The 27,009-nt window shown below is 32.5% G+C and overlaps 3 protein-coding genes across 6 annotated transcripts in view; 2 read left to right on the top strand and 1 right to left on the bottom strand.

Annotated features, from left to right (window-relative positions):
* Positions 1–6,021, top strand: part of LOC126811104 (diacylglycerol lipase-beta) — a 37,631-nt gene extending 31,610 nt beyond the window's left edge. For both annotated transcript variants that reach the window (XM_050536570.2, XM_050536569.2), the window contains 2 exons: positions 70–179; positions 613–6,021. In XM_050536570.2, coding sequence (XP_050392527.1) covers positions 70–179; positions 613–808 — 306 coding nt within the window. In that variant the 3' untranslated portion in view covers positions 809–6,021. The remainder of the gene's footprint in view (positions 1–69; positions 180–612) is intronic.
* Positions 6,022–6,470: 449 nt separating this feature from the next.
* Positions 6,471–18,590, bottom strand: LOC126811114 (uncharacterized). 3 transcript variants are annotated; one of them, XM_050536585.2, is made up of 9 exons: positions 18,523–18,590; positions 15,881–16,055; positions 14,079–14,126; positions 12,962–13,038; positions 12,579–12,633; positions 11,142–11,322; positions 10,278–10,384; positions 9,083–9,184; positions 6,471–8,935 (listed from the first exon to the last, which is right to left on the bottom strand). In XM_050536585.2, the coding sequence occupies exons 2-9, from the start codon at positions 16,022–16,024 to the stop codon at positions 8,801–8,803; spliced, it is 849 nt and encodes a 282-aa protein (XP_050392542.1). In that variant the 5' UTR covers positions 16,025–16,055; positions 18,523–18,590; the 3' UTR covers positions 6,471–8,800. The 3 variants fall into 3 exon arrangements, with proteins under 3 accessions (XP_050392542.1, XP_050392540.1, XP_050392539.1); XM_050536583.2 differs by lacking the exon at positions 18,523–18,590 and adding an exon at positions 16,946–17,148; XM_050536582.2 differs by lacking the exon at positions 18,523–18,590 and adding an exon at positions 16,954–17,148.
* LOC126811112 (caspase-3) lies at positions 17,434–26,413 on the top strand. Its single transcript, XM_050536580.2, has 6 exons — positions 17,434–17,579; positions 19,298–19,355; positions 19,776–20,026; positions 21,481–21,704; positions 22,512–22,659; positions 24,423–26,413. Exons 1-6 carry the CDS (start codon positions 17,564–17,566, stop codon positions 24,650–24,652), a joined length of 927 nt encoding a protein of 308 aa, XP_050392537.1. The 5' UTR covers positions 17,434–17,563; the 3' UTR covers positions 24,653–26,413.
* The last annotated feature ends 596 nt before the right edge of the window (positions 26,414–27,009 follow it).

Here is a 27,009-nt window from a genome sequence, read left to right as displayed (position 1 = left end):
GGAAATGGTTGATGGTGATTTAAGATCTTGAAATGTTATTTTGTATGTGTATTATTTTGTTATTGCTAGGAATCACTAAAAACTGCTTTTGTAAACACCAATAACATGGTACATGATGAAGAATGGCCAATGCATCCACCAGGTCAAATTTTACATATTATAGAAGAGGAAGAAGAAAGGTGAGTTATAATTTATATTAAATAACTTTCAGGCATGTAGATATTATTTTTAGTTCAAGGAAAATATTTCAAAACGGACAGAAATTTATTGTGAGTGATCAGCTGTTATTAATACTTAAAGTGTTGAATATGCATTTGAATTTTAAAATTCTTACAATCATTCTCACTAAGTCATCTATTGTAAATAAACGTTAATTCATTGGTTGCCAACTAATTTAAGAATTAAATTATCTAAATGTATTTGAGAAAAATGGAGGTTTGTAAGATTCAATAACTTTGTAGATAGCCATAATATATCATGTTTACAATAACAATATTGTTGAAATTTCATAGTACCTGTATCTAATATTTGTTAGCCTGACAGTTTAGAAAGAAGTAAAGAATTTTGTTAGGAAATGACTAATATTTTTCACCGATTGATGTTATTTTTCAGTGGGTGTTGCGGGAAACCTACATTTTCAGCAGTGTGGGCTCATCCTGATGATTTTAACGAAATTATTATCAGTCACAAAATGGTCTTTGATCACATGCCTGAAGATGTTTTAGAGTCATTAACCCATCTTGAAAAGTCTAATTTTATACCAATAGCTCAACTAGTACCAGATAATGGTGATTCATCGACTGCTTAAAAGTATAGAATTATACAAAATCATTTTGCAAGAATCATCTTATTTTTATAGTCCTGTTTAAAAGTGTTCTGTTTCACTTAATGTAATATTCTCATTTACATTTTCACCAGTGGTGATATGGGATGGTGACAGGAAGGGTGACAAGATTTTGTAAAGGTGCCCAAGAGGGTTTAGTAGAAAGCGAGCACCAAACTGTAGTACTAGAGGTTGCGAGTAAACTAATCTGGGAAGTCTTGTAAGCCTGATAGTTCCCTGGCCACAACACCACTTATTATCTCACTTAAAATTAAATTGTCTATCTTTGTTCACTGTTAAAGAATATGACAGAGGCTTTGAGAACAAAAACTTGGCAATATCAGTGACACTAATGGCACAAAATCTTGGTTTGATTGGAATACATTTAGAAACATCAACTTATAATGCCAATAGACATGTTTTCCAATTTCCACTAGACAAATACTCTCCATGGTGATTGTTAACTTATTCTAAACCCATTTTGTATTAAAACTAAAAAAAACGATTCTAAACTATTTGTATTAAAAGTAAGTAAAATATCATGGTTTGATGTGGATCATTAATATATTTAATCAGATAATGAATGTTTGGAAGAGGATTATTAACGTTATGTGAGGATATTATATTTTGATAGAATTAAAGCTAACCTGAAATAACATAAAGAAATTTGTATTATAAATAAAACAACTTTGGATTCTGTCAATTATTGTCTAAACCTTTTAGCTGACATATTTCAGATAAAGTAAGAGTTTTGTGATTTCATGTACTAGTACATCCTGGAAAAAAAGAAACGTTTTAGCATATCAAGTCTATCTATGGATGTCAGATTACTGTTAGTGAAAAATCATCGCTATTGATATGGCATAAAATAAAAATATACAAAATTTGATTATTTCTGTCAAATTTGCTTTCAGAAATCACTGTAAGACTTTCGCATTGTGTAAGACTATCTCTTTAAAAGTGTTCTTCCAAGTCACTGATTTGTGCTTGCTTAACAATGCATTAGTAAATGTCTTATGAGTTATTAATTTTGTCTTTGTCTTGTTTTAATTGTAAAAGCTATATTCACACTGCCTGCATAATGTGAATCTCTTGACAACCAATGATAAACTGGTTTCACTTGTTATCTATCTTTTGTCAACATTTGCTTCCACGGTTGTGATATCGCAGATAAGATCTAGGAGAAGCCAAAACTTGTTCCTGTGTATTAGAATATGATTTTGCAATCTTTCCATTGACCACCTATATCCATGGATTGGGTTAGTGGGAATTTCTTCCCTTTATTATAAAAAATATACCATAATGGATTGAACCCCAATTGGTGGTGGATCTTTAGAATGCATTTATGTTGGCATGATATATGCATCTCCAGTGTGGATTGGTAGATGTTTTCTTGCAGAATAGTGTTCAGATGCCGGATATGTCTTAACCGTGGCACCTGTGCTTGTTAGATGTTTGGTCAAAAGTTAGTGCTGCACAATGTTCTGAGTTTCCACTTCAGATAAAATGACATCCTTTATTATAACAAACTTGTTTTTGTTAGCTCAGGTTGGTTTTAAAAGAAGTAGTTTAGATGGATAATTAGAATAATTTGGTTGCCATAGAAAGAATTAGTTTATCAGCAAGTGTAGGGTAAATAATTGCCAAGCCTGTTTGATACTTGTGATTTTATCTTAGTTGATAAAAGTCAATTTGTTAAATATTTATATGGTATTGATTGTATTGTTTAATATGTGAAGTATATTGTATACACATGTACATTGATTTTAATTTGTTATTTTCTTGTCATTGTTATATTGTAAGAAGTCGATACCTGATTGAGTTTTTTTATTTTTAAAAATTGTATATTTTTGTGTATGTATTGAAATAAATGTTGTACAGTTATTGTTATTGTTTCATGTCAAGTGAATTGTGTTCAACATTAAAATGTTTACGCATAATAATAAGATTATACTTATGATATGGCTCAACTTTTACAGAATCTGCTTTTTACTTACAAAATACTTACAGGATCTGCTTCTTACTTAAGACAACTTACAGTGTATAATACTGAATTTGAATATTTTTGTATTAGTATTATTATATTCATACTAATAAACTTATTTTACAATGTAATCAAATATGATTATTAAGTAAGTTGAATCAAGATGGAAAATGAAAATTATTAAATACAAAGGTAATAATACCAAACCAATTTAAGTTTTCGAAATTAGTTCTTGTGGATGATAAGATAAATCTCATGAATTTTTTTTTTTTAAATTTCAAAACTTTAAAATTTGGAACTAAGAAAAAGAGCTTTTGAGAAGACCAACCAAATATTTTATTTTAGTTACTAATTACTTTCCTTAATCAATATTAATGAAATATTTGGATTCTGTTGCATAAAGATTTGTCACAATTTATTATCGGAACTCACAATATGTGATTTTTAGCCAGTAACATTACATTTTTTATTTTTAGTTCAAGTACATTATGCAGAGGAATTATTATTTATTATAAATCGACTTGTTGGCTATTTGTATTTATAAAAGGTAATTCAAATGGCTATTTTCATTTTAGTTATGTTTAAGTTTACTATCTATCAAGCTCTATCTTAATGGTTGTTTGTAAAAAGTTCTTTATCAATTTTATGTTAAAATATTAGAATTTTATTCTTTGAAAATTGATTACGAACCATTTTTTTTTTTAATCTTTGGTTGTTTTTTTTTGAGTGGTGTGCAATACAGCCCTGCTGTACTTACTATTAGTGTTTCTTTTAATAATTTGATTCTCAATCATTTTATACATCTGCTAAAGTTGTGTATATATCAGGGCATTTTAATTATTCAAACAGTTTTGTTGAAAAAAAGAAGAAAGGAGAATTTGTTGGATTGTTACTTACAAGAAAAACAAAATCACCTACCAGGACTGAAAAAAAAGTTTTGAAGTGCCAAACATATTCCAATGATTTATATTATCATTGATTCTAAAAATAAAATATATTATCATTGGTTCTAAAAATGAAATATATTATCATTGATTCTAAAAATGAAATATATTACCATTGATTCTAAAAATGAAATATATTATCATTGATTCTAAAAATAAAATATATTATCATTGATTTGAAAAATGAAATATATTATCATTGATTCGAAAAATGAAATATAGTACCACTGATTCAAAATATGAAATATAGTGTCGTTGCTTCTCAGAGGCATTCAAATTCGAAGTCCATAAATACAAAGTAGTGCCATAGTATGTGTACTATGCCAGGTTTAACATGACACAGTAACTGGTATACCTATGATGGAGTATGGTCAGGTTTTTCAATAATTATAAGCATACCCTGCCTGTTTATAATTTTATTACTAATCTACTAACGACATATAGGTCTACCTCAATATTTATACAAGATAAATATACTTTTTATAACTTCTTATAATTACAAGTCAGGTGTTGTTGTCTGTGAAACAGTTGTTACTGTTGTTCATGTATATGGTGCTGGTGTTCTTATGGTGCTTTATTTGTCTAATTTTCATAGTCACCAGTATCTTCTGCACATTGTATTGTTATTTCTCTTGAAGTAGGTACCCTCTATTACTTCTTCTGCTGGGATCACAGTAACAATAACCTGATGTCTTCTACAAACTGCACCTTTGCTGTACTCTCAATATAAAATGCACATCGAGTGATCATTATTGATCAAGAAAGTATTTGTGTATACTTCCAAACCAATCATACTGCACTCATAGAAAAAGTTACTTCTGACATAAAATCATATTGTATGTGAATACATGATGGTCTTTTCTGCTGGCAGAAACCCATAAATAAATTGTTTATATGTTAGACAGTGATACTGTATGTGTTGTTATATAAGAATACAAATCATTTTATTAAGAGTATACTTGCTGTGTTGAATTATAGGATAATTATCTAGTGTGGATAGTAGTTGATGTTTGGTTTGTTAGCTAATGTTTGTTTCTGTTGGTTACTTGATATAAAAATATAAACACTACAGATAAGGTCACAAACATCATGGATTACCAGTAGCAGATCTGCATACTGTGGTATTAAAGAAACCCCAGTGGGTCATAACATAAAATGGCAATATTATAGTATATTCCATACTGTAATGGCAATAAAATTAAAAGTGAGAAGTGTGGAATTATAATTTTATACAACCGATTATGATTACTGTATGAAAAGAAATTAATGTTTCATGAAATTAATGCAATATGAAGGGAATCAATTATGATTACTGTATGAAAAGAAATTAATGTTTCATGAAATTAATGCTATATGAAGGGAATCAAAATTAATGCAAACTCTCTTACCCTCTATCTTATCTGATAAAAAGTGGCTTCAAGTTATTTTGGCATGTAGCTTAAGTCACTATTTACCAGATAACTAATCTCTGCTTTCAGAACAAAATGAAAGGGGTGATTTGATAATTAACCAGACAAGTCTTGAAAGTAATTGTTATTATTGTTTCCTTTTTGTACATAACAATACCAATTTTGTACATTATATTTTAATAAATTTAATCTAAAGTATATTTTAATAGATTCAATATCAAGTGATATCATTTTTTATCTCACATTTAAAATTTTGTTCAGTGTCTATATAAATAAAATCAAAGATGTGTGTATGTTTGCTCATCATGCTTTGTCGCCGTGCTCCACCCCTACATATGTGGTATCAAATTAACCAGCATGATCCCATGAATGTTTTAAGCCATCCAATTCGGGCCCCGGGCGAATCATGCTTCGTCGTCGCCGCCTCCACGCTCCACCCGTACATATGTAGTATCAAATTAACCAGCATGACCCAGTGAATGTTTTAAGCAGTGGACACAATAGCCGAAATATATCACATGTTTAATTTGGGCGAATCATTTGGCCGAATGATAGTGAACACACTAGCTGAATTTTGGCACCGAAGTCAATCGGCTAGTGTGTCTACCACTTTAGACCATCCAGTGGAAATGAAAGGCCCCCCTCTCTCTCTCTCTCTCAGATCCAGACTCTGGCGAGGGCCTGACCACAACCAGCTTTATAATATCCTTTGGTACTATATCACAACAGTTCAAATAATAACTAGAATCAATTTTAAGTGTGTCTTTTCATTAAATTAAATGTTAATGTATAATTTAAGTATAAGCACCAGCCTCTGAAAACCACACTTGATTAAATTTTTCCATGTTGTCCATTGTATTATTGTATTAAATAAATTGCCTATATGTTTATCAGTACCAGGTACTGATTGAGTTGAATGTTTTTAGAAATGTTATTCTCATCAACAGCTTTAATGATTATATTTTATTTGGTTTTTGTTTTAAATTATGTCTTAGAGTATTGGATTTTTACATTAAAAGTTGAAATTTTTAAAATGAATTTCTTTCTTTCTTTTTTTGCTGGTTATTCATATGTTTGGATAAATGGTGGATTAAAAATCAATACTGGAAAACTATCATCAATCAGTGGTTAGAAAAAAACAGGTTGTGTGGAAGTTTGTTTTGTTTAAGGGAGCCAAAGTGGCTCAGTGGGTAGGCGCTGGCTCGCTAACCAAGAGTTCTTGGGTTCAATATTCCTGGGAGGCTGAAACCAATATTCAACATTGTCTTTAAAACTAAGTTAACATTCAGTTTACCAAGAACAAGTTAAACTTGTTTCATTCTTTTCTTTATTTCATAAAAATTGCTATAAAAAAGACATTCTAATAAATATAATAAGCATTTCTTGTATAAATAAGTAAATAAATGACAAGGCAATATGGTGTTTAATTCCATCCGATACAAATGTTTAAAATAGATTGCAATGTAAAGAGTTAAAAAAAATAAACTATCCAAGTAAGCTTAAACTTATATAGAAAGTCATTCTAGGGTGAAACATTGCATCACCAAGGAAGCTTCAACATTCATAGAACGTCATTCTAAAGTAAAGCAATGCACCATAAAACTGTTGCTATTTTTTTTTGTTTTAAGTCAATTTCTAAATGTTGAAGAAATAAAAGATGGTACAGGAGGGATTCTTGTGAAAAATATTACATAGTCAATCACAGTATTATGCAAAGTGGTTCACAGTAAGACAAAGTAACAATCTTGCACCTAAAAAATTATATTTACTGGTACAACAATTTTGATTTGTTAAGCCACATTTGTGATTCAATTGCACAAAAAAATCATTCCAAATTCAAATACAACTTGCCTTTGTCAAGTATCAATGTCATTAGCAAGCATTATCTATTTAACACTGGCTATCGTTTGTCACTGTGAGCTGTTACAAATCACATATGTAATGCTCACTGCCAGCTTAGCTAAATAGCTTCATTATTTGGTTCAATTTCTTGTGATCAAATCAGACAAATGTGAGACTTATGGAGAGACCCAATAATTATTCAAATTTGACCTATCTTAATATTTAAATGAATCAACAAATGATTTAACAACCAACCAAAACATACTGGCTGTAACCTTCTAAAATTCTTGACGTTTAATTAAATATTCTTAACTATGTATAAAAATAATATGTAGGGTATAATATGGAATATAAATAGATGTGGTTTATAAAGAGGTAGGTGTACAGATAACCTGAGACAGTTCACAGTGGTATATTAAAACCAGTAATGGCTATATAAATAAATAATTTAAAATGAACAACTAAAATTAAATTATATATTTTGTATGCACATGGTCCTTGGTTTTCTTACTTATGTTTACGATCACTCAACACCATATCTAAAAAATACTAACACAACCTTATTTTACTGGAATTATTCACAATGGAAGACTTTGTTAAAGTGGTAACTAATCATGATCTCACCATTTTAAATTGGTTTGTTTAAAAGCAATATAAACATTGCTCAAATGTAATAACTTGCACCTCTAACTAATATTCTAAATCTGCTAACCCAAACCTTATTTAAAGGATAATATTGGTGTCAGTCATTATATATGGTAGCAACGATCTCTGTGTTAAAATTATATTTAGAACATGTTTAACCAGTTCTATCACATATGTGATAATGGCTGACACGAATATTGTTCTTAAATTATAGGTTATCAAACAAGGAAACATATATCCACCAGCAACTAACCGCCATCCAAGCAGTTATGACCTAACAACTCGTAATTTATTTTTAGAAAGATTGGATCATAATGGAAACCTCTAGGGTGCTGACAAGATTTTGTCAAAAAGGTGAGTAATTCTTGGAATTTCCTCTTAAAATGTTAGACAATCAATTTTATATGAAACAGGTTTTAAGGTCCTACTTCTCTCCACCAACCGGTCGAATGCATTCAACTTGCAGTTCTCGTGGGATTTCTCTGGGCCCTCCGGTTTCCTCCTACGCGCTAGCCAAATATTGATAAAAAATTGAACTAAATGTTAGTCCCGAAATGACCTAGTTTGTGTTGAATGGATGTTAAATCTCATTTCTCTCTCTCTCAACTTGCAGTATTCTATAAGGTAAATTTCTTCAGGATAGTCGTGCCTCAGCCTCCTCATTATCCAATTCCAACTGTACACAGGACCTTGGTTTTCCATCCTGGGACCTGGTTAGTGAGCAAGCACTCTACTGACAGAGCCACGACAACCAATATAAATTTCAGAAAGATAAGATCTAATTGAGGCCTCTACAGGGCTAACAAAATTTCATAAAACTTGTGAATAAGTTATCAAAAATTGTTGAAAATCAATGGGGTTCTTCCTTTCAACAGAATAGAAAACCAATGCAAATTTCAAAAAGATCAAGTCATAATTGAAATCTCTAAAGTGCTAACAAGATTTTGTTAGAAAACAGAATAAATGACGACAGACCTACTCAAGGGTGACGGCAATACATGTATATGACCATATTAATTTTGGCACATAAAAATGTAAACTCCCTGATTACCAACCGCAAATGGATACTCAAGGGTGACGACAATAAATTTCGGCACATAAAAATGTAAACTCTCTGATTACCAACTAATTAAAAGACATTGTCCATTACAGTTCAAACTGGTAATTTACTTGAAGATGTATCAGAGTTATCTTCGCTATCGCCATCAATGATTTCTTCACAATCACCACAATCATCTTCTTCTTCCTCATCATCATCATCATCATCATCTTCACACTTTACATGATACTGCAACATTTGTAAATACGTTAAAATACATGCATCCATATAAATTAAAGCTATATTTCCATGACAAGGATTCTTACAAAAAAACATATTTTTCGAGTGATCTCAAAGTTATATGACAGGTAGAAATCAATTTAAACTAATACTTACTCTCTGCATAACTTCTGTATCAAAAGACATTTGTTCTAATCTTGTTGGGTTTATTCTTCGAGGACATTTATCAAGTAAAAATGTATCAAAAGCATTCTTCATCTACAATAAGAAAATAAACAAACAATTAAATAAATATGAACGTCTGATAAATGCATTCATGAAGACTATTCCTGATGCAATGGCTACAAGCATTATAATTAACCACTGCTATACGGTAGACTATGGTGGGCTAAGACAAGTAATTGTTTCCCAAGAAGGGGGGTTGGATGGCCGAACGATTAGCACGCGTGCGCTGTATCATACGGTTTATAGAGTCAAGTGGCGGGGTTTCGATTCCCCGGTTGTACGTGACAAGGAGTAGGGTCGCCTGTCCAACCTCGTGGGCTTTCTCTGGGTCCTCCGGTTTCCCCCCACAGCTAAAGACCCCTACGCACAAGCGAATTATGGAAATAAAATTGAACCATATGTTAAATGACCTAGTTTGTGTCGAGTGGACGTTAAACCCCATCTCTCTCTCTCTCTCTCTCTCTCTCTCTCTCTCTCTCTCTCTCTCTCTCTGTTTCCCAAGATTTGAATGAAATTTTTAATATTAATTTTGAATTATCTATTTCGGTACTATTATAGCAAGAATGGCCAGTTCTTTATCTAACTAAGTCTTACATAATGCATCTTTAATCTATGCCCGTTTGAATGGTGTATAACAGAGGTTGCATCAATAGTTTTGATTGGTCTATATGCAATGGTTAATAATGAGTTCATAATGCTCATTACCACTGCTTTGAGAATATAACAATAAGTGGGTACTGCAAAGGATAAAAGTAGGATTTATTTTTTCAGTCTGCAAATAATGAAATATGAGCTTACCTGACATTAATTCAAGAAGCAGAGAGAGAGAAATGGGGTTTAACATCCACTCGACACAAACTAGGTCATTTCGGGACTAGCATATGGTTCAATTTTATTTCAATAATTCACTTGCGCGTAGGGGTCTTTAGGTGTGGGAGGAAACCGAAGAACCTGGAGAAAACCCACGCGGTTGGACAGGCGACCCTACTCCCCGTCACGTACAACCAGGGAATTGAAACCACACCAGTTGACTCAATTACAGACCTTATGGTACAGCGAGCACCTGCTAGCTAACCATTCGGCCATCCAACCCCCCAAAAAGAAGCAAAGATTAATATGTCATTACCTGATAAGCACATCTATCAGCTGGCATTCTTCCTACTGCAGTTCCTAAACCAGGACACAGAACTGATTTTATAGGATTGGTTGGATTTCCAGTATTAAACTTTTTTACTGAAAATAGAAAGCGCAGTCCAGTGTTGCCTTTACAAGCTTTAAAAGTAAAAACATGAAAGGAAAGATGAGTCAAAATTTACAATCCAATATCTCCAAGTCTTTATAAATTCCAAAACTGTCACTGTATTAAGTTCACAAATATTCTTGACAGTTGGAATTCGATATAAGAGTAGGCCGCTGTGCCGCTGTCCGAGCAAAATTTCCCTCATAGCACACTGTATGGCGTATGCCCGTCTTCATTAGCCCAGTTCGGAGCAGAACAGTAGGATGTTTAACCCCATTTCATTTCATTTTTTTCACAAATATTCATAAAGTTGAATCTGTAAACTGGGAGATAACTCTCAACAATCTCACCCATTTTAGGATATTTCATCACAAACTTTGTCCTGGATCACATTCTTGTGCTTTAAAAGTCAAAACACGACCATAACGTTAAGTTGACAAAAAGCGTTCAAAATTTATCACCTGAAAATTTGATAGGTTTCAAGAACTCTGTTCTGTATTAGGTTCATAAGCTTTCATAAATTTAAGCATTAACAAGGCGATAACATGAACATCCACAATTTTTTGGGGAAAAATATGAATTTCCTTATGACCCAATGAAAGCAATTGAAAAAATATATCAAGAACTCTGACCTGCAGGATGTTTACAAACAATGGTGATAACAAAATATTTTCACATTCAAGGTGGATACATAAAAATACACACCATAAAGGGGCTATTGAATCTGAAGTATTTTAATAATCTTTTTACCTGCTAATATGACTGCACGGAAAGCTAAATAGGAATTGACACTATCATCTACAAATAATGGTACTCTCATTGTTGGTGCTGATATCAGGTATTTGATTGGTTTTCCTCCATTCCAAGCCGACCAATTCATCGAGTCCTCTTTAGCACCCCCGTCAAATGTGGGAATTATTTCTGCTTGACCCTATAAAACATAAATATTTTAATATGAAGCACAAGGGGATTATACATATATACTTTTGCAGGATATTCTAAACAAAATAATAGTTTCAATAAAACAATCGTCAGTCACAGTTTTACCACAGTCAATTTATGATACAAATACCATGACAAGTTTGAAATGAATACAAACTATTATATAGACTATCTGAAAATATTTTTTTAAGTGTCTGATTGATTTGGCAGTTAGCAAAATCGCTCACACACTTGATGAGATAGGACAATGATCAAAGCTTATATAGTAGACTGATTACTGCTGTATTGCAATGTATTTGAAATAGATAAATTATGATCGGAACTCATAGACTGATAACTGATCTATTGAGCATTATAGGTAGACTGACTACTCCTCGTGGTTTCCCCTTGTCAGTGATGCAGGAAGGAGGGCCTGACAAGGACAGCTGTCTAGTCGTTTGGATGGGACGAAAAACCAAGGTCCCGTGTACAAATTGGCGTGCACGTAAAAGATCCCTTGGCAGTTGGAATTCGATATAAGAGTAGGCCGTAGCGCAGCTGCCCAGGCAAAATTTTCCTCATAACACACTGTATGGCGTATGCCCGTCTTCATTAGCCCAGTTTAGGAGCAAAAAAGTAGGAGGTTAAACCCCATTTCATTTCATTTCTAACTACTCCTGTATTGAAATGTATCAGTAGACTGGTGTCTGATCTATTGAAGATAGAAGACGGACAGCTGCTGTATTGAAATGTACCTGAAATTGAAGGATTATGATTGGAGTTCAATATACTGACTACTGATCTATTGAAATGTAAATACACGTACCTGAAATTATATATAAATCAAGATAGAGTAAATAATCATAATATCTATATGTAGTCCTCAAATATTATACACCTCATGCAGTTGACTAAAGAAACTTAACAAAGCAAGTTAAAGAATTTATCCCCACTCTCTGTTGTCATCACTATTCATATTATTCATTCTGAACATCCAAATCCCACCAAAGACCATACTCCTTGCAGTTCTTTGTTTGACAAATCTACACTGCTATGCCTGCAGTGTACCTGCCAATCTAACAATTTGCCACTGGCAGTAGTCACTTACAGCGGCTTGGTGTTTAATATCGTTTTTATTTGTTACATTACAATTGTTTGATTGTTAAAGCACTTTGCCACAAACTTTACCATTTTTGATTGTCGGTGCTATATTTGGTATACTGTTGAGTGTCACTGTTGTCTATTAGATAAGATTAGCATACTTACCACTAAAAGTTCTCCACCATATTTCTCTCTAATATTCTTTTGAAGTCTATGTTGCCTTAAAATTTTGTAAAATCACAAATTAAACATTGAATAGATTTTTTAATATATTTTTAAGTCAGGTATATTATGCAACCTAACATGTTAATTACGAAGTAAGACATAACACATTACAGAGGTAATTCCAGAAGAAAGTTTCTCACATTTTACTTTGTGTATTCTTTTTACGTTATTTTACCAAATGGAAACAGGGATAAGGTACCTACGTTCCCTAATCTTTTGAATACAACTATCTACGAAGTAAAATGCAGCACTGGTCGATAAATATGTTATATTAGACAGTAGTTTATCACATATTAAAACTAATTTTATTACCATATACTTACATCTGCCATCCAAAATGCATACTATATGCCATATCTATACCACCATCCATAAAACCAAAACTATTTGCTGGGGAGACCTAAAACAGTCATAATTATATATATGATAATATACATCAGAAAAAGAGTCATCTATATATAGAACACTAAATAATTTTTGGTTTCATATTTTTCTGGCAGATCAAGCAGTTTGATCAATGAATACCTTTGTTTTTGGAGAATAAAAAAACTTTGGGTAGATTTCAGGTTAGCACTTTGCTAGAAATTTTCTTTTCAACAGATTTAGCCTTGGTTGCCTAAGTTTTAAAAGAGATTAAATAATGTACATGTATAGCTGATATCCAGTTAAAATCACTGATAATATCTGTGTGCATCTTATACAAGCAAGATATATTTTTTCTTGAAAAATAGTGGCAATCTTAAATAACTGTATACAGGTCACAATTCTATGGAATACAATTACTGCTTTTTACTGAGCGACGTTTCGACTAGGCTTCTCTAGTCATTATCAAGCTATATACTGTATACTCTAGTTCAATTACTAAATGCCATTGAAACAGCTTAAATAACTGATTTGTGCTAAATCTCCAGATTTTCCGGCGTGGTTCTCCCTTGTCAGTGATGCAGGACGGAGGGGCTGACAAGGAAAGCTGTCTAGTCGTTCGGATGGGACGAAAAACCGAGGTCCCGTGTACACATTGGCGTGCACGTAAAAGATCCCTTGGCAGTTGGAATTCGATATAAGAGTAGGCCGTAGTGCCGCTGTCCGGGCAAAATTTCCCTCATAGCACACTGTATGGCGTATGCCCTGACTAACATATGGTTCAATTTTATTTAAATAATTCACTTGCACGTAGGGGTCTTTAGCAGTGGGAGGAAACCGGAGAACCTAGAGAAAACCCACGGGGTTGGACAGGCGACCCTTCTCCCTGTCACTTAAAACCAGGAAATTGAAACTACACAAGTTGACTCAATGACAGGCCTTATGATACAGTGCGCACATGCTAACCTTTCGGTCATCCAACTCCCGCCAGCTGGAAATACAAAAGTTTAGTAATCTGAGGATGTTCATTAATAATCATGATAGCTTCAGTTTTAATGGCCAGCTACATAAACTTACTATTGCATCAGCAGAAGGAGCATCTCTAAATATATCACCTTGAGATACCTGAAAAATATATAGATCAAATATATTTATAAAACAACAGCTGTAAAATCTGAAAAATTCTGTCCTGACACATGAAAATCTTTGTTTATAAAACATTATTATTTCTGAAATAGGATGTGGTCATAACAGCCCTATGCCGTAACAGCTAAAAACAGGTTTAGTCAAAACAGTCCTACTTTAGTCATAACAGGCAAACAGTTTGGTCAAAACGGTCAAAATGGCCAAAACGTTTGGTCATAATGGCCAAAAAATTTAGCCGTAATGATCAAACTTTTTAATTGAATGAAAAACAATATATTTAAACAAAACATCGATGTGGTGCTACAGTTTTACCCACCATGTGTCCTGGAGACATAACAACCCAAGCCAACACCAAAAAATACATGCTGCAAAGTGTAATTGCAATTCAAAGGAAAGAGGTGAGTACTAATTAATCAACTGATTGGATAATCCCTAATTAGGTACTTCACACCCTCTGATCTGATTAGGTAATATATGAGATAAACATTAATCAATTATTTTTTATCAACTAAAGGTAAAAGAAATGGCCATATCCAATCCATTCAGAGAAAATTCAGAGAACCTAATAAGAGAAATGAAGATAAATGAAGATGCAATACCTGATGACTTTTTACATGCTGATATAAAAGTTAAAGGAGAAAGACACTTGAAGTTTTCAACCAAAAGACAGTTGGCTTTGCTTGCTAAATCCGGGCAATGGTTTATTGATGGGACTTTTAAAATCGTGAAAAAGCCCTTTTATCAATACTGTAAATTATGTATTTAGATGTACATGTATTATCTATGTGAAATATCATTGAAATAAATTTTATAGTTTATATGTTTCATACAATGTATTATGTATGTGAAATGTTGTAGTTTGTATTATGTTAAATGTCTATGTAAATTTACGTATTAAATTAATGTAATGTATGTATTTATATTATGGTATTATCTATTATGCAATATTTATGTTAATAAATATCATTTCTTACATGTAATAAATGGTATGGTTTTGTTGGCCGTTACGACCAATTTGTATGGCTGTTACGACCAAATTTTTTGGCTGTTATGACCAAATATTTTGGCAGTTATGACCAATTATTTTGGCCGTTATGGTTTAGGGCCATTATGTCTATAACCCTCTGAAATAACTTACGTAATTGTTATCCGGCAGCATGAGTACACAAAAATCATTGAAACTTTAAAACTATAAGTTATAAAATCAGAGAATAATCGCCTAGCCAGAAAGGAGATAAAGCTCCTGTATGTAGTACAGTACCAAAATGTTAAAATTTTAGCTTTGCCTAAAAATAAAATGTATTACTATTGAAAATTAAGAGTATTCCAAATAGATATCAGTATTAGAGCATTGTAATGTACAAAACTAATCTGATTAAAATCTGATGTCAATCAGTTTCATTTTGTTGTTGTTCTACATTGACATCTTTGCATATTTTCTTAAAGACCATTTTCTGATGCTGTAGAATACTGGTAATCGAATTATCTGTATTGTTATACGAGGCTTCGATTTGTGGTGGATTATGGAAAATGTATAACCAAAACATATAAGAGTGATTCAGAGTTATTTTTATGACTGGTAGATACCTGTATGCATAAAACTCTCACCATCAGGACCTGGTTGTGATAGATAGAACATTACAATTTCGTGCAAAAATATTAACTGAACAAATTTGTACAAAGCATACATAATACAAAGTTGTTTCATCAGTTGACACAGAACTATAAAATACCTCTATGATGCCATCTTTAATATCATCACTGAACACTTTATTCCATTCTGTCACAAGTCGTGGTTGTCTATCACGTAATTTTATAACAAAATCAATTTTATCTTTCATCTTTTTACCACCCTTTATGTCATCATTCTTTTGCATTTTGTAACTTTTACGTAAGGACCTATTAAGTCTAAAAATAAAAAACAAAATAAAATAAATATGCTATACATGTATTTGTTAATAATATGTTGGGTTATTTCCCTCATATTTCAAAACCTTCAAAACTACTGAATTATGATTCAAATAAAAGACTAACGAATCATCATTTAGTCTGCTCCGTTGTAAATTATATATTCTGACAGATTTATCCCTTATATGTACACTGCTTGCAGACAATCCTATTTTTCGCTGACAGACCACTGGAGTTGATAAATCTAATTCCTGTTGCACACTTTTACAAGAGATTATTTGATTAAGCCCTTCATGCTGGAGACCACTGTAATTAGTTCTAAAAAAAAAACTATTATTGTAATTTGAATGGATGAAGCTATAAGCATCACCATGTAACCATGCAGGCAATGAGGAGTTCTCCTGCACGATCCATCGACAAAATGTTGGTGACCAAAAATCTGTCACCAAAAATTGGTATATGGTGTGTGTTTTGATTGCAGACACTTTCAGGCTTTCATCAATAAATGGGCTAATCCGTGGCCTAAAGTACCGGTACCGGTATCTAAAATCCATGCAAATGCACATTGAACTTCTTGAAAAATCTCACGAAGATATCTAAAATATTGAGTAGATATAAATATCGAGTACATGTCAAAAATGCTATATAATTATCTTATAGCGAAGACTTATAAACTTCAAACTTCATAATCCATAAGTTGTCACGTGGGTCTTGGACATTCTGACATACGTTTAGTCTGAAATGGTTTCAATTTAATCCCTCAGTTTCCTATCGGTATTTTCTATGTCTGAATGAATCTCATGATTCATATTTGACATCAATAGGCCTATAGTATGTTATGTACTGGAATTTGTTAAATGAATCCAACCAAGGTGAGAAACTGAATTTACATGATTACCGAAGCCTTCCTTTCTTCAGAGAAGTTGGTATTTGAAACCCACCAGTCCACGAAGTTTGACTGTTGTGATTCTCGATTGATAATACTTAATAGTTAATCAAGAATTATGACGATTTTTATCGATACGTGTTCAGTGTTACGTTAATTGAATAACTTTGGCAATAGCGCCTAACTTTGTTTATTTATCATCTGTGTGGTCTTGTTTATCCGGTCCTAAACCGGAAGCGAGCTATTAGATAATTCGTCATGTCTGAAAAATTGTTGGAGTCATTTCGTACCTCTACAATAAGTTAATTCGCGACAAAGTGCAATTAAAACTAAGAGAAGAAAAGATTTCTGTATATTAGTGTTTAAATATTTAATTTGAAAAATTAATAACACCTGCAATGATACAAGAAGACATCACCAGGCTGAAATGTAGTCAGGGGAGAATTAGGCATATCGAATTAGGTTTATAACATCGCCTGACTGGATAACTGCAGCTACAGTATGTCTAAAAATAGATACTAGGTCACAAAGCCGAAATAAATCCAAGACAAAGATGATCTCAGCAAGTATACATTAAAATAGTAACATATTAATAATACAAATTTTAGATGAAGTTTGAAGCATGGCTACTTCAGATGGTAAGTACCGTTAGCATATTATTTGGGAGTTCATTAATTAATTCAAGGACAAACTTAAATAAATAAAGAAGAGACCATTATGTAATGAATGATTGAATGATTCAATGAGGAAATAATTAAATTTGAGCTAAAACTATAAAGTTACCAAGCCCCTTTAATTTAGGCAAAAATAAAGTATTGAATCAGGTTGATCATGATGTCCTGTTTTTACTTAGTGGTGGACAAGCTTATTCAATAAAATTTTTGTTTTGATTGAAAGATTAATCGAAAGATCAGGAATTTGCATTTCCTAATTTTAATGTTCTGTTTTGACAATTGAACACAAAATATAGGTTCTAAAACAAATCAACAAATCAACAAATCAAAAGTCTAGTGAAATGGACAATTTTAATTTTGATTCAAATTAAAGAGGTCTATATATAGTCACTTAAAGAAATATGTGTTCGATTCTTTTGCCCTATATCAGGATTTTTCAGTGTCGTTCGCCCCAGTGGTGCAAGATTGAGGGCCTGGCAAAGGACATTGTATAGTCTTTCAGATGGGACAAAAACACCTGAGGTCCTGTGTACATGTACACATTGACATGCACATAAAAGAACCCTTGACACTTGGATTTGATACAGGACTAGGCTGTAGTGACGCTAGCTGTCCAGGCAAACTTTCCGTCATAGAACACACATTTATGTCCGTCTTCATTATCCCAGTCAGCATAGAACAGTAGGACGTTAGGACAATAGAAAGTTAAAACCCATTTCATTTCATTTCACTTCACATAGTGACTTAATTTAACCATTTGTCAATGACTAACTTTAATTGTGATCATAAGTTACTGTACATCATAAGGCCCCTAATTTCAAAACCGTGTGTGTTAAAAAATATTAAGGGGATTTTATTACTGTTTGGACAACAAAGCTGTAGTGTTCATGTCTTACATGTACTTTACCTGGCAAGCTATGTTTTTGGATGGGATTACTGCTCCTTTGATGTACAACACACACCACTGTGACTTTTGCACTGCATAAATAAAGCTACTGGTTGGCAGGTGTATTTTTATACGCCCACATTCCAATAATTACTTCCAGAGTTATGGCCCTTGGTCCCTTTGAAAAATCTTGTAGACGCTCTAGAGGCTAAAGTTAATATCTGATTGACTTTAAATTTATACACAGTGTTTAAGGTCATGAGAGGAAAAATCCTATTGATATTCAACGATATCTGATAATTATTGCCAGAATTCTGGCCCTTGATCACTTTGAAATATCTTGTGACGCTCTAGAGGCTTATGTTATCATCCGATTGACTTCAGATTGATACACAGAGTTTAATTTCTTGAGACGAACAAGTATATTGATTTTCAATAAATTTCAATAACATGAACAGCTAAATTCATGATTAAATGTTTTGTATGCTAAACGTTAGCATGGTGCAGGCAGAACTTTATAAAAACCAAACAAATTCTAATGATTTTCTGATAATTACTGAATGAGTTGTTACTCTTAATCAGATTTTAGTGTATTATAAATGTTTCATTACTGAAAAAAAGTAAAAATATGCGACAACTCTTCTTGACTGCCAAGCGATTTAGCTGCTGTAGGCGTATATGTTGTATTGCCTGGCAACCTATCTTTGTTGCCTGGCAGCATATTAATTTTTAGAATATCCTTACATCACAATAAAATCTCCCATTTAATGATTGCTTGTTCTTTTACTTTATATAGACACAGATGTTTCTATATTTAAAAGTTGCTTTAAGCAAGTGAAAGAATTTGTCGTAGGGTAAGACATTTCAAATTATATTTATCATAAAGCATTGATCTCGCTAGTGCTATTATTCGTTGACAGGGTTTCATCTAAGAGATGTAGGAATATTGATGCAAGGTGACACACTTCAGTCTATTTTGTACAATTCATTTTTTTGCCCATTTTTAAAACTTGTTTGGCTAGTCATGAGAAATTATATTAAAATTTGGACTAATGCGTGTGTTTTCCACACAGTGAATGTCTCTGTCACTGATCAAACCCTTCCTTGTAAACACTTTAAATACCAGGGCTTTTGAAATGTAATTAATTATTGTGATAAGCACCACAATACTGTAATGATAAGTCTCAGTTTCCTCCCTTAGTAAACAAAGCTGGTGGTGAGAATATTTTTGGATGTCTGGCAATGATATTTTTACTGTTTTTTTTTTTTTATAGAACTGAAGAAGATGAAGCATCAAATATGGAAATTGATCAAGCAGAAGATGATTCAACAGAATATGATTTTAGACACAGCAGAAGGGGTATAGCTGTTGTCATTGTTAATGAATATTTCCATGGTCACAGTAACCGCTCTGGAGCTGGACTAGACAGAGACATGTTGGTGGAATGCTTCAAGTCACTTAAGTTTGATGTTAGAGTCTTCACTAACTTAAGTGGATCTGATACAATGAAAGTGCTTCAAGGAGGTTAGTACAGAGAGAAAGAGAGCAATGGGGTTTATCGTCCACTAGACACAAACTAGGTCATTTCAAGACTAAAATATGGTTCAATTTTATTTCAATAATTCTCTTGCACGTAGAGGTCTTAAGCAGTGGGAGGAAACACAGGACCAGGAGAAAACCCGCAGGATTGGACAGGCAATGAAACTCCTTGGCACGTACAAGCGGAGAATCGAAATCACACCACTTGATTCAATCATAGACCTTCTGATCCAACCTGCACATATTAACCATTTGGCCAACCAAGCCTCCAGATTGGTACAGATACAAAGAAGTGAAGTATGACGGTGACTTAAAGTTACAGCTTTTATACCCATCTTTAAAAAGACATTACCGAGAAATAAATGTGACTAATTTTGCATAATATCATATTTAGAATAATCTTAGAACGGCTAGTTAGAGAAAATCCAAGCATTAACATCTTGAGTACCTCTAAAAATTATTATCACTTGTAAACTAAACTGACAGTCCTAATTTCTATTGGTATATCTCATTTTAACTTAAATCTAATTTGAACATGCACAATGTAACAGTCTAGTCCAATCACAGCAAATGGAAAATAATTCTGTTACCATCCAACCAAGATCTCTAGAACTCTAATGCCTCTTTAACCCATGAAGAAACAAAATAAATTAAACTGACCAGTTTACCATACCTTAATTCTTTAATACTAATAGCCAGATGTAATTTGCATGAGCATAACACAGATCAATCTCTAGGAGCTTTTGTGTAGGGGAAGGAGTGGGGGCCAAATCAGAAAGGATCCCTTAGACCATTAAAAACCCACTGGAAAAGAATCAGTTGCCCTAGTTATTGAATGATTTTAAGTGAATATTTATGTTTGGGTATAGATATTTTTAAACCACATGGATAAATGGATAAAAAAGGACACTTGAACTGTTTTAGGGGAGTTGCGGTCCACAATCTTTGGATCCGCCCTTACTTTCATATTAGTTTGGTCAATGTAATCAGGAAAATCTTGATAAAGGTTGGTCATTGAATTTCCAGATGTCGAATACTGTCCTTACTGTATAAAATGATCTGATATAGGGAACCTTCATTGTGAGATCATATTCTTTTAAACTACATTAAACTGTTATTAACTCTATACAATTGAAGATGGATTATGTAAGATAATAGTTCAAAAATAGATAATGAATTTAAGTTTATTGGATATGTGTCGATTATCTATTTTATCATTAAACACTTAAATGGCCACAGTGTTCTAATCTACTTAAAATTGAGACTATCTGATGGTCTAGAGAGTTGATTATGGGCTTTTCATGTTCATAAATGTTTAAATTATAATTTATATAACATTTGAAGCCAGAAAAAAACCTGCAATGGGCAGATTTAGGTCTTACATAATGCATCTTAATTATTTTTATAGAGAAATGATATGTAATCTGTTTTAATTACAGTCAGCAGAGAAATGTGTCACGACAGAGACTTCGATTGTTTTGCCTTTGCTATGAGTACCCATGGTGATAAAATAAGTTATTATGATACTCATGAGAATAAAGCAATAGAGGAAGATATAGTACATGCTACAGATGGTTATATTCGTACAGCCGATATACTTGATGTTTTTTCCGATGAAAATTGCAACGGATTAGAGGGAAAACCAAGGTTATTTTTTCTGCAGGTAAGTTCAATTGGAAGTTTTTGTTAGTGCCTGTTACAGACAGTAGTGATCAACTTTGAGGGGTCTTCATTTCTAGTCACAAATTTACCCAAGAAATGTTTTGTGTTGTATTATTGAACATGATTAACTTAAATTTAGAACTAGAAGGTAATATTAGTATCGAAAAGTGACAATAAACTTTTCTTTTGTAATTGTCTAAGTCTTTGATACGATAAAATTATTGGTTCTTTCTATTTATTTGGTTTTTGTCAAACACTAATTCTGCCCGAAACAGTTTTATCTCATTTTAATTATAGTCAATAAGTTTGTGTTAAGTTTATGTCAAGATGGATTTGAATCCATGTATGATAATATCAAAGAACCATCTTGTCCACATTTCCTTTACCCATCTCTTCTTGTGTTATTGTTCAAATTAGGATTTTGTTATTTATTTAAATCATACCAGAGGGCAGAGGCACAGTTATAGTTTTGCCTGTAACTTAATAGTTTATGGCTTATGCGGCCCGGCGTCCTCAATTGCTTTATACATAGTGTTTAAGGTCATGAGACAAAGAAGGCTATTGATTTTCAACGATTTTGGATAATTACTGCCAGAGTTATGGCCCTTGGCCACATTGAAATTTCTTGTGGCTGTGATAGAGGCTAAAGTTAATATCCGATTGACCTTAAATTTATACACAGTGCACTGATTTTAGATAGTGGTCAGAAAAATTTTGAGTACATTCTCAAAATTTCTAATGACTTCCCTGGCATTGTTTTATACTATTTGTAGCTAATTTTCCCCTATTTTTATATTGCCATTTAAAGGCTTGTCGTGGAGATAAGTTAGATCCAGGAACAGAATCGTCTGTGGTTAAAGAAAATTATGATGAGATTGATGGTTATTATAATAAAGAAATCATCACAAGGCTTCCATGTAGAAAAGATTTCTTAGTAATGTATGCCACACCACCAGGTCAGTGTTTCAATAAAGATACATTATGGGAGATTTTTATAGAGAGTTAGTCATTCTTGCTATAACAGTTCAAAAGTAGTCAAATTACTTTATTCTGAACATAGTTATCATCATTGTAATATTTGACTAAAAATGGTAGCGAAATGCGTCTTCACCTTCGCCGATCGTTTGATTGACAGGCGTTAGCTCCACCTACATATCTCGATTATCAAGTAAAGTTTTCAATGGCATACGGAAACGCTTTACAGCGGCCTCGCTAAGTACACTCTATCATTTAGCCTCGATCTAACTGACGTATTTTCATCAGGTTACCCCTTATTTGATTTAATCAATTAGTGAAATCCTATTTAAATCTGAGCTGTAGCCGAGCCATCCGTGGGTCTACAGAGTTGATTTTGGTCTTGTTGTTTAAATAAAGATCTAATTTTTTAATTTCTATAACATCTGAAGCCTAAATTAAGACTTGCAATAATCAGATTTAGCTCTTGCATAATGCATGTTTAATTGAAGTTTGATCAAAACTAAATATATATAAACTATTAAAATGTGTTCATCTGTCTGTCTGTCTGTATAGTTTCATTACATCAATACCTTGACTAAGTTCCTTATTGAGCATTTTGTGCTCAGGTTAAGCAGAGTGACAAATAATTTCTAATGCTTGATGCTGTATGAGAGAACAAACCATATCAATGATCAGCATTCTGCAACCTTCTGTTCTGGAAACTATAATAGAGGCTACAGTTTTCAGTGGATTTGTTTCAAATTTAGTATGAATTATTGGGGTCATGAGAGGCTGAATCCTCTCTGTATTCTGCATTCCACAACTTTCCGTTTTTGAGTTATGCCCCATTTTCGAAAAACCTTGTGAACATGATGGAGGCTTTAGTTTTTAACAGATCTTTTTCAAATTTGGTGTGCAGCATAGGAGTTGTGAGAGGATGAATCCTATTGATATTTAACGTTCTACGATCTTTCAATGCAATAGAATTCAATCTGCTGTTTTTAACAGATTTAAACAAGCTTGTGAGTACGATAGAGATCAGATCTTCTTTTCGATATTTGATCCTTACCAAATCTGGTCAACATATCAGTTTCCCTTTCGGGGATCAGGTGGCTAAGTGGGCAAGACGCTGGCTCGCTAGCCTGGAGGTCGGGTGTTCGATCCCTGCATTGGCCGAGAAAGTTCATCCAAATTTTCTTGCGTGGTTCCCCCTTGTCAGTGATGCAGGACGGAGGGCCTGACAAGGACAGCTGTCTAGTCCTTCAGATGAGACGAAAAACCGAGGTCCCGTGTATAAATTGGAATGCACGTAAAAGATCCCTTGGCAGTTGGAATTCAATATAAGAGTAGGCGATGGTGTCACTGCCCGGGCAAAATTTCCCTCATAGCACACTGTATGGCGTATGCCCGTCTTCATTAGCCCAGTATAGGAGCAGAACAGTAGGACGTTAAACCCCATTTCATTTCATTTCATTTCAGTTTCCCTTTCTGACAAGTTGCTCTTATGACATAGCTGCTGTGTGGGCATTTTTTCATACTTTGAATGGCTGTCTTTAAATAATAACAAATTTTTGATATAAGGTCCTTTTTTTGCACTTCTTGTCATTTTTTCTGCTATGGTTGAACTGATATAAGTTTCTAAATAAAACTAGTGTCGTCTTAATCATTGTTGGCTATGGTAGTATGCTACAGTCCCTACATGCAAGTTCAGATAATAGTAACTTTATAAAATATAATTTCAGTATTTTTTTCTTTTCTTCAGGTTTTTTTGCATTTAGACGACCACAACAGGGTTCATGGTTTGTGATACATCTTTGTCGCATCTTGAGTCAAGCAAGCAGTGAAATGTCAAACTTGTGTAAACTTCTACGCTGGGTAACAAAAGCCGTGGGACATCAATTTGAATCATCTGCAGCAAATCCTACATTTGATAAAAAGAAACAAACACCATGCATATACTCTATGCTTGTTAAAGATATTCACTTGGCATAAGATGGAATGGTTTCTACATGAAATACAATTTTTTCCATTCATAAACATGAAATAATTTCTGTCTTCCTTACTTGCCATCATAAAATTTTCTGAGATTAATAATGCTATTTAATGTTTCTTTTCTCAAATGAGAAAAAATTCCAGAAATTAGGACAATTTGTAAAATGTCTGATAGAAAAGCTACCTAATTTGCCTTTATGATAAACGTAAACAAGGTGGGACATTATAAAAGTAAACCAGCAAGGCTTTGGAATAAAGTTTCAAAGCATTAAAGTAGTTATTATGTGGAATATGGTATTGTCAAGAATTATTTTTCTATGTATTTGGCAGCAAGTATGAACTAAATCTTCATTTCTATCTTATAAAATGGTTTCATTCACTTATAGTAAGCAATTGTCATTAAAATGTTGAGATATTTAATGTTCATAAGCAATGGTCTTTTAAACTACAAGCAAGTATATAAAATGGTTTCATTCACTTATAGTAAGCAATTTTCATTAAAATGTTGAGAAATTTAATGTTCATAAGTATTTTAGTGACAGAGAAATGTAATTTTTAAAACATACAAGAAATGATTCCAAGTGTCATATTTTTAATTTTTTATCGTGCCATTGTGATTTTAATCTGTTTGTTATCAATAATTCTTCATTTATATACTTTACTGTTGTTTTATTTTATCAGTAATGATTTGGTGCGTTTCTTTTGGTTTTAAACTTTGATTTACTATACAATGCCATAGGCTTATGTATTTATATTTACATATGCAAACATATTTAACATTGGAGATTTTATTAGTTGATGTCTCCCCTTTTACTGTTTATTTTATGTATTAGTATTATATATATAGTATTACATATTAGTAAAAATTTGTTTATGTTATACATTTATATCACATAGAGTTGTAACAATCGGTTTGTGTTTTTTTATTCATTATTGTTTTTTGTTAGTATTATTATTATTAACACCTGCTCATTTTAAATCAATGTTTTCATGTGGTGATACTACACAATTTTATTTTCATTCCTGCCCTTAAAGAGACATGATCACTCTCACCAAGGTATATTATGCTTTCATTTAGCTACTCAAAGTACCAGAAAAAAATGGATTTGACTCATAAATTGACAGTTAACATTTATGTCTATATAAAAGACTTCAAAAGTGCTAATGCCTGTTTAATAAAAATATAAGCCTCTTTATAGAGATCCTGCCAACATTAGTTGTCCAGGCTTATATACAGTGTATTCATATAAATTTTCACATATTTTGTCATAATCATGTCAAACTATTATGAATTTTCTATTATTATAAATCTCTAGAATCTATGCAATTGTTGAATTTATGAATCTATTTTTAGATGGGTTAAAAGTTTACTCTTATACCGTAATTTATACATTTTGTCTTTATTAATGAATATTTTTAAGTATACTTTCACCAATTAATCTAACATAATAGTATTCTTTTTGATGTACTGTACCAACTCAGCAACTCCATTTACACAAAGAATAAAATCATAGTAACAAAGTATGTGACTTGAGTTAATCAAACTGTGTTATAATCACAATCTACTATTGTTATTAGGCTTGGAATAATTGAATGTTATATTTAAATTTCAATCTTATATAGTCAAAACAAACGAATTACATAAAGGAACAATATAATTATCTCATTTTAATTCTGATCTTAATCATTTTTGTTGTATTGTTGACTTTATCTGTGGTTGTTTAATTTAGCTGATTTTAATAAAGATGTTACTATTAGAAATATGTTATTTCCTTTTTAAAACAATTACTTTGTTTGGTAAAATATCAAGGTAAGGAAGTTACCTCCCTTTAATGCACAGAGTTCATTATGCAAAGAATTTGAGATATTCTCATTTAGTAGTTCAACATACTTGATACACATCTATCGGTAGATTATTACTTCAGAGAATACAGACAAGATATTTGAAAATATTGCAACATATGTAGCACAAAATAGAATCAAAATGTTTGAAAGCAACCTGAGCCATTGCACAGAGTGGGAGATCCTAGAGAAAGACGTAATAAACATTTAACATCTACTTGACACAAACTAGGTTATTTTTGTTAAATAATTTGAATGCTGGCAGCAGTCGTTAGGAATTGGAAGAAACTGGAGAAAAGCCACACAGTGAGGCAGGCATCCTTACTTCCTGTAACGAACAAATCTTGGATTGAATCCATGACTTGCATAGATAACAGCCCTTGTGGATCTATAGTGCATATTAGACCTCCTTGTACAAACTGCACATAAGACTGACTCGCATACAAATCAATCAAATTTTACTGGGTGGCTGAATGGTTAGCATGTGCGCGCTGTACCATAAAGTCTGTCATTGA

This window comes from Patella vulgata, chromosome 2 (genome assembly GCF_932274485.2).
Source record: "Patella vulgata chromosome 2, xgPatVulg1.2, whole genome shotgun sequence".
In the NCBI taxonomy this organism is placed as follows: Eukaryota; Metazoa; Mollusca; class Gastropoda; family Patellidae; genus Patella; species Patella vulgata.
Note: the sequence above shows the minus strand (reverse complement) of the source record. Positions and strands in the feature narration are given on the sequence as shown.

Coding starts and splice junctions, on each gene's coding strand:
- LOC126811112 (XM_050536580.2), top strand. Junction 20,027..21,480: donor AATGAAAGTGCTTCAAGGAG/GTTAGTACAGAG, acceptor TTTTAATTACAG/TCAGCAGAGAAATGTGTCAC. Junction 21,705..22,511: donor CAAGGTTATTTTTTCTGCAG/GTAAGTTCAATT, acceptor TGCCATTTAAAG/GCTTGTCGTGGAGATAAGTT.
- LOC126811114 (XM_050536585.2), bottom strand. CDS start 16,024: ATGCAAAAGAATGATGACATAAAGGGTGGTAAAAAGATGAAAGATAAA. Junction 14,127..15,880: donor TTAAAGATGGCATCATAGAG/GTATTTTATAGT, acceptor TATATTTTTCAG/GTATCTCAAGGTGATATATT. Junction 9,185..10,277: donor CTGATAGATGTGCTTATCAG/GTAATGACATAT, acceptor TTCTTATTGTAG/ATGAAGAATGCTTTTGATAC.